This window comes from Fringilla coelebs (assembly GCF_963513975.1).
Source record: "Fringilla coelebs genome assembly, chromosome: 1".
Lineage (NCBI taxonomy): Eukaryota > Metazoa > Chordata > Aves > Passeriformes > Fringillidae > Fringilla > Fringilla coelebs.
The window spans coordinates 91,851,455-91,859,147 of NC_140028.1; the positions used below are offsets into that span (position 1 = coordinate 91,851,455).

General features: G+C 51.3%; 1 protein-coding gene across 2 annotated transcripts; it reads left to right on the forward strand.

Annotated features, from left to right (window-relative positions):
• Nucleotides 1–4,123: 4,123 nt before the first annotated feature.
• Nucleotides 4,124–7,381, forward strand: ID4 (inhibitor of DNA binding 4). 2 transcript variants are annotated; one of them, XM_084205751.1, is made up of 3 exons: nucleotides 4,124–4,805; nucleotides 5,473–5,531; nucleotides 5,953–7,381. In XM_084205751.1, exons 1-2 carry the CDS (start codon nucleotides 4,400–4,402, stop codon nucleotides 5,484–5,486), a joined length of 420 nt encoding a protein of 139 aa, XP_084061877.1. In that variant the 5' UTR covers nucleotides 4,124–4,399; the 3' UTR covers nucleotides 5,487–5,531; nucleotides 5,953–7,381. The 2 variants fall into 2 exon arrangements, with proteins under 2 accessions (XP_084061877.1, XP_084061876.1); XM_084205750.1 differs by having other exon boundaries at nucleotides 4,124–4,798.
• The last annotated feature ends 312 nt before the right edge of the window (nucleotides 7,382–7,693 follow it).

Sequence of the window (7,693 nt, forward strand, 5' to 3'; positions counted from 1 at the left end):
GGTGAGGAGTGGTACCAGAAGACAGATGAATTTCAGTCCATTGGTACATTCTGTAGAGTGAGGTGACTTCTCTGCACTCCCTGAACGCCCAATGGATCTTCCCTGACCCATTTGGAGGATCCATGGGGCATCACTGCAAAGGAGCCTGCAGTCTCACCTCCAATCTGTTGTCCAAAGGGACACACAGGAGTGTAGGAATAATAATACAATAAAAGATTTACACAGCCTTTCTTCCATCTCACTCCCCCGCCCAATTTTTCATTTCATATCACTATCCCCTGTTGCCAAGAGGAGTTTATCTATGGTGTGGGATAAGGGAGCACTAAACACATTACACTGCTATTTTAAATGACATCACAACTAACTAGATATTTTAATTGAAGGTAAATAACCAACATTATTGCCTTTTGAATGATAGCAATAGCTGAGAGTAATGGCACCACTGAGGAATCAATTGCTATTTCCCTCATAAACCATAAACCATTCAGAGATTTATAATGCTTTTTTAATGATCAGCCCTTCTAGGTGTTGAGCAGCTCCTCCAAGATCCTGAGTTTCTGGCTGCTTGCTGAAGTCAAGAGGAATGGGGAGCAGGGGGTCTCAGTATCATGTATCTTTATGCCCACCAGGATGAAAGTTGTCACACGAGTTATCAGCCTCCAGCAAAGGAAAGCTTGGGGTTTTACTGCGCTGCTCTGACACGGTGTGCCCCAAGCTCAAAAATGAGGACACTTGACTGAACCACTGTTTCATAACCTGCTTAAGAATAAAAATGCATTCAGCATTTGTGTGCATTTCATGCCCTCTTAAGGTAGGTATAGCAAGTAACCTTGTGTAAGTAACCACGTTGATTGCTTGCTTCCCTCTGCATACCTTAATGTGTTCCCTTCAAATTTTATCTGCCCAGAGACTATTTTAACTAATGTGTTGGTTCAATGGCATCATATCATGCACAAACATCTGTGGATCCAGAGTGCTGTCAGAGGAAATGTCACACATTCTGTGCTTGGATGGACTGCCCCCCTTCCCTGGTGCCATGACTCAAGAAAGAGCATCAATGTCTCAGGTTTATTTTTTCACCTGGAGTCAATGGCATGTTCATATACTCAGACTTGTGCTGACAAATTCAGAATACATTATTCATTCCTGTTAAATTCAGTGGTATTATCCTCATGACACAAGGGCATACAAGGCCAGTCATTACATTTTCATTTTCAACTTGTTTTACTTTCAGTTTGAATCAAAAGTGACTTTTCTAATATTCACAGAACCCCTATGATGTGGTCTGAACTCATTGATTCTCTTTTAATAGACCAAACTGGTCCAATCAAGCATTATCAAGGATCTTGGGGTAATATTGCAAGAGTTTCTTACAATGAAATTAATCTTGACTCTGGATGTGGGAAGAGAGCACAGAAAAACCCAGACAAGACAGATAAACTCCTTCAGCCAGCCAGAAAGGGACCAGATGTTTAAAGATGCACAGAATTTATTTAAAAATCCAAACTTGGTCTGGTGAAAAACGGAAGTGTTAATCCGTATATACTCATGTCATGAAAAATATTGCTATTAATAGGACAAAAGCATGGACAATAGCCACTGTTCCTCCTTGTGTACAAGCCTCTTTAGGGATGAAGAGTTTTACTATGCCCCCCTAGATGGATAACATTCTGGGTTTTCCAACCCGTTTCTAAAGCAATTTACTCAGCACACCCACCCTAAATTTTGAAAAAAGCAACCAACCTAACCTGGCCCCACTTAAGTCAATGACAAAACCACCACTGACTTCGAGGAGAGCAAAAGCAGACCTGTTGTTGACAGGGAATTGGTGCGTATTGTTCAGCGAGCATGTCGGACTAGCATGTATCAGCTTCATGAGTATCAAAGGGAGTTACTAGAGGGAAACCCTGAATATTTATAGGGCAGGTGAAGGGGAGGGCTGGTTTTCCCTCTCCCACAAATCTCTGCAGTGATATGTTAGCTACACGAATGCACGCAATCCTCTCGCAACTTCAGACCCTCAGATTTGCCTTTGTACCCTCTGCACTGGAAGTAGCCTGGTGGGGCATTTCATGGTTCTTCATGAGTTTACAGAAATACTGAGTCATCTTCAAGAACCACTGTGGTCTCAGTGGATTTGCTGCTCCCGGATGTGTGTTTGTGTGCGTTTGTGTGCGCGTACAGAAATAATCTGCCCAAATTAGCCTGGGAGGGACTAGAGGGGAACCAGTTATATATTGGGGTTTCCCAGAGATTTCCAGTGAGATCAGAGAAGCTCCTAGAGGGGATTCAGTACAAACAGAACAGCCCAATATTACAGGGTCTCTAGTTTCATGATTTTAATTAAATGGCACCAGCAAGATTTGAGCCCACATTTTCACCATAATTTACAATACAGCACATCAAATCTGTCCATATTGCCAGGACTCCAGAAACAGACAAAGTAACCATAATACACACTTTAAGGTCTGTGCCTGCAAGGAAACCCAAGGAGTTTCACTGAATAAAACCAATGACTAGAACAGAATAGGGATCATCCAGCCCACAGCTAATGGAAATACACCTTCCCATCACATCCTCCTGATGTAGCATACAGCTAGACTGAGGTCCAGATTTACACCTCAAAGACTTACACCGCACACGTGGCTTTCAAGCTGAGAGGAGCCTAACTGCCATGGATGGCAGTGGCAATGTGGGACAAAATAAGGAAAACAAGAGCGTGGATGTTTCTAAGCAGAGCCTCCAAACACGTGTCTTTAAGAGGTAAGAGAGAATGCAAGTGTGCTTCATTATATGCTTCAGATGATCCAGTCTCGCCCCTCATTCAAGTTTCTGGGTTTGACAGCTTCCCACTGTATCCTTTATATATCACCCGTTGTGACTAAGCTTGGAGGGGACATGTAATCATTAATCACCATTATGGATTCCTTCCTTTCTGGTGGGTTAGACTTACAAGCTTAGGGGCAGATCCTGCAGCCTTTACTCCTTCCTTCAGCCCTTTGCCCGATTCAGCCCGGCTTCACTCACGGGCAGCTTGCAGAGCCGCAGCATCTGTAGGATCGGGCGCCAAGTTTCGTACACCGGCATCCCAATTCAAATACGCAGTGGCTCTTAATCCTTAGCAGGAATTAACAGGAAGTTTCAACACTGCATTATTAAATTAAAAGGTTACAATATGCCACAAGATGACTTAAGCAGGACTCAGGAGTATATGTCTGTTAATTTTAATGCTCTGTCTCAAAGTACAGAACTCTGGACATTTCCAGCATCATATTTAAAACATGGTACATCTACTAATACGTGATCTGGTGCATTAATGGACCAAATTAAGTTACAGGTATGAATTTTACATAAAACGGATTAATATTATATGTCATGGAGGAATTTTAAATACTCCATCTCCATGCATTTTTAATAGTTATGTGCTCTAATTTAATGTTCCCTGGCTTTGCTTTGCTTGAAGTCCCTAAACCCTCCTCCTTCCTTCTCCCCCACACTCCTCAAGTTTTGCTTGGGATTTTCCCTGCCTGTAAACCAGCGTCCCCAAGTCCCTCAAAAAAATGCGTAAAGCTGGAATAAGTCTCCTACACCGAGAGGATAAAAATGCGATTCACCACCCGAGGAGGTGCCAACCCTCCCGGGAAAGGGAATGGGGGAGGGATGGGAGGGCGGGTGCAGCCGCCTTGGTCCGGGTCGGGCGGCGGGGAGCGGCGCCGGTCGCGCGGGGCTGCGCTCCGGACCGCGGGGACGGCGCCGGGAGCCGCTGGGCGGCGGGTCCCGCCCGCATTCCCGCAGTCCTTCCTCCCCGGGACCGCCTCCTCCTCCTCCTCCTCCTCCTTCGCCGCCCCCTCCTCCCCGGGGGGGTCAGCGCGCGCCGCCGCCCCCCCAGCAGCGCCACCGCCCCCCGGCCCCGCCGCCATTGGCCGCCGCCGCGCTCCGGGGGGGCCGGCGCGCCCTGATTGGCTGCGCGCGGCCCCGCCGCTCCCCCCCGCCCGCTCCCGCGCCGCGCTGGCCGGGCCCCGCCGCGGCGGCGCCCCCGCCTCCCCCCGGCGCCGCCCGCCCCGCCCGCGCCCCGCGCTATATAGGGGGCGGCTCGGCCAGCGGCGGCAGCAGAGGTGGTTGTGTTCGCGGCCGCGCGGCTGTGGAGCACGGGCTCTTCATTATAACAGAAAAGAAAATTATTTTTTCTGGAGCGGGCGGGTTCCCGGTGCCGCTGTTGGCGCGGCTCTGCGAGCGCCTCTGGTTACGTTCCCGGGGCGGCCGCTGTTAACGCCATCGAGGCGCTGCGGCCGCGCTCCGCTCCCGTTGCGGGCGGTGCGTGCGCGGCTTCCCGAGGTCGCAGCGGCAGCAGCAGGCGGCGGTGGTGGAGAGGGAGGTCTCCCTCCCTCCTTGCGGCACCATGAAAGCCGTGAGCCCCGTCCGGCACCCCAGTCGCAAGGCGCAGCCCGGCGTGGCGGGCGGCGGCGGGGGGCACCCGGCTCTGCGGTGCCTGGCCGAGCACAGCGGCTGCAAGGGGAGCCCGCCGTCGGGCGAGGAGCCGGCAGCGCTGTGCCTGCAGTGCGATATGAATGACTGTTATAGCCGGCTGAGGAAGCTGGTGCCCACCATCCCGCCTAACAAGAGGGTCAGCAAAGTGGAGATCCTACAGCACGTCATCGACTATATCCTCGACCTGCAGCTGGCTCTGGAGACGCACCCAGCGCTGCTCCGGCAGCAGCCGCCGCCGCCCGCTCTGCACCCAGGCAGCTGTCCCGCGGGCACCCCCAGGACCCCGCTGACTGCCCTGAACACTGACCCGGTAAGAGGTGCGTGATACCCGAGCGCGGGGAGCGGCGTGCGAGGCAGAGCGGCGTGGCGCGATGGTCAGCGCCGGCCGCCGTGGGAGCGCCCCGGGGATGTGCCGCCGCTCTCGTACCCGTGGCTCTGCCGAGAAGCCGTAGCTTCCGAAGGGGACGGGGCGGACGGGCGCAGGAACGCCCTGGCGGTGCGCTGTGGGTGCCCGCATCCCCTCGGTGCGGGCAGGCAGCCGCACGGTGTGTACCGCGTAATTACGGCCTCTAGAGAGAGAGTACCTGTAGCCGGCGTGTTTGCACACACGGGAACAGGCGCTCTGTTCCTGCGCTTCCCAGCCTCCGCGCCGTGTAGCGAGCGTGAGGGGCTGTGGGGGCTGTGCACATGGAATGCAGCGTGCTTTGGAGGGGCGGGAATCGGGGAGCGACTCCCTGGTACGGGACCCACGGTGGCAGCCCGGCGGCGCGGAAGCGGCGTACCCCGGCACCCCGGGCTTGCCGCAGCGCTGCGGTGACCCCCGTGGCTCTGTCTCCCCGGGGGCTTCCCTAAGCGCTCCCGACGCGGCTATGTTAGTGCCTGGGTGCGCGAAGGAGGAACGGGTCTGGGCAGTGGAGGGGGGGGGGGGGGTCTCCGTGTCGTTTCTCCCCGCTTGTTAATTTGCCGTGTTTGGTTGCTGCGCAGGCAGGCTCTGTTAACAAGCCGGGGGACAGCATCCTCTGCCGCTGACCGCCGCTCCCCAGGTGAGTGCCGGGAGGGCGCGGGGCCGCGGGCGGGGGGAGCGCAGCCCTCCGCGGCGCAGCGCCCGGGCTCGGTGGGGCCGCTCCGCGTCCTGCGGAAAGCCTGCGCAAGGGGGACCAGAGCCCGGCGAGAAATACTTGCAGGCGGCTTTGGGGTTTTATTTAATTACGGGGTGGTTATTTTATTTTCTCTAACTACCGGGTGGTTGGGGTTTCCCCCCTCCCCCCCCACCGGAGCGCCTCTGGCTGCGGCGTGCAGCTGCGCATCCCTCCCTCCGCCTGGCCCAGCCTGGGAGCTGCGGTTGTTGTTTGACCTGGTTTGTTTTGGGTTGTTGATCAAGCATGTCTTGTGTTTTGTTGGTGGCGCCAGTCGGTCTGGAGCGGAGCGGTTCACACACCCCCTCTATTCATTCCTCTCCCACAGGTGTGCGGCGGCGCCGCGCCGCGCAGAGGCAACGCGGGGGGCGGGCGGCGGCGGGGGGGGCCCGGCCCTGCCCCGCCGCACCGGAGGAAGGAGCCATCCAACCCCCCGAGCAGTTCCCATGCTTCACCCCGGCAGAGCCAAGCCTTTTCACCATTTTGCACGTCCGTAGCGGTCCCCCCCCTCTTCCCAGCTCCCCGTGTCCTTTCCCCCCTTCCCCCCTGGTTCCGTCTCTTCTCGTCGTTCCCGGCCAGCTGTGAGCGGCGGCGTGTCCCACGGTGGCAGCGGGAAAAGTTGCGACTCTGCCCCGGGATAGAGGACCGAGCCTAAACCAGACTTTAGAAACCTTGTAACTCTTAAGGGACCGAGCAGCCGTATCTTGAAGCTTTACTAATCTCCCAGAGCATTTGTAGATATATTTGACATCTATTGTTTAAAATAGATGGATTTTATTGGGGCCCAGGGAACTTTCTTATCCCTGCAGGAATGTTACATATTGTATAGACAAATGAGTGACATTTCATACTGTGTATATATAGAGATGTTCTATAAGTGTGAGAAAAGTATATGCTTTAATAGACTACTGTAATTATAAAATATTTTTAATTAAATATTTTTTTGTAAATATTATAAAGGTGTGTATGTTTTTTTTAATCTGTGGGAGCTCAAGTACGGAGCTGCTAATATGGAAGTATCTTCAATGTTTAGGACTTTTTTTGTCCCCAAATGTCCTTTAGACTCGAGAGTTGCAGCTTTAGCTAGTGGTCCTGCATGATTGCATGAGGTGTCTAATTGCGAATAAACTTGTTTGGAGTCCATACAACGTGTTTTCCTCAATCTAGACTAAAAATGTTTGTAAGTGTATTATACATTTTGAGACTACACTTTTGTCATTTAGGCACGGGGATTTTTAGTGCATTCTATAAAAGTAGCAGTAAGATGTGTTTTTTACTGAGACAAGAAAAATTCTATCTAGTTTTTTTGCATTACGGGGGCAATGCTTTAGATCTCTTTAACAGTTTGGGTTTGTTTTTTTTTTTTTTTAAATCTGCTTTTGAATTAGATCAAGAAATTTGTTCGGAAACTTCATTTAGCACCAAAAGGTTTTATTGCAAGTTTGTGTTCCTACAGCTTATTAATTGCTTAAAAAACTGAAAACCGTTCTCTGCTTGCAGCCAAAGGGCAAATCATTAACAAAAACAGTTGCTGTTTCCTTCGTCCAAAGAGTATTAATAGTGAACTGCAGAAGGGCACATGGGCAAAGTCATTATGATCAGTGATGTAAATTCATCTTAAAATGAACTTAAGTAGACCAAAAATCGGATAACTGCATCAAGATTATTTTTCTAGTACAAAATTACATTTCACTGCAGCTATGTTACAGTCAAAATCCTGTTTAACCTCTGTGATGTGTAACTACTACATGTGAACATTAAACTAGATTTACCTGTCTTTAACTGTGATTCTTCAGCTTATTTCTTCAATCCTCTGAATTCGCACGTTCTCCTCACTATTTGTATATAGCATTTGACGGGTGAATTATTTTCACGGCAAGCTCTTGTACAATCAAGTCCCTACAGCTGGCTGTAGACTTGGGTCCAGGCTCAGTGAAAGATCCTCATCTTGTGTGATCAGTAGCCTGCACACTAGTGCAAGGGGATAGTCAGAGTGGGAGAATTAAGTAGGATTTAATTGGGTGCTTTGTAAATAGCTAGCCAACTGTGTGTGTAACATGGTCTGTTTG

Excerpts from the sequence above, each read along its gene's own strand:
- ID4 (XM_084205750.1), top strand. The coding sequence starts at position 4,400 with ATGAAAGCCGTGAGCCCCGTCCGGCACCCCAGTCGCAAGGCGCAGCCC. Across the intron at positions 4,799-5,472 it reads CTGCCCTGAACACTGACCCG|GCAGGCTCTGTTAACAAGCC; the intron begins GTAAGAGGTGCG and ends GTTGCTGCGCAG.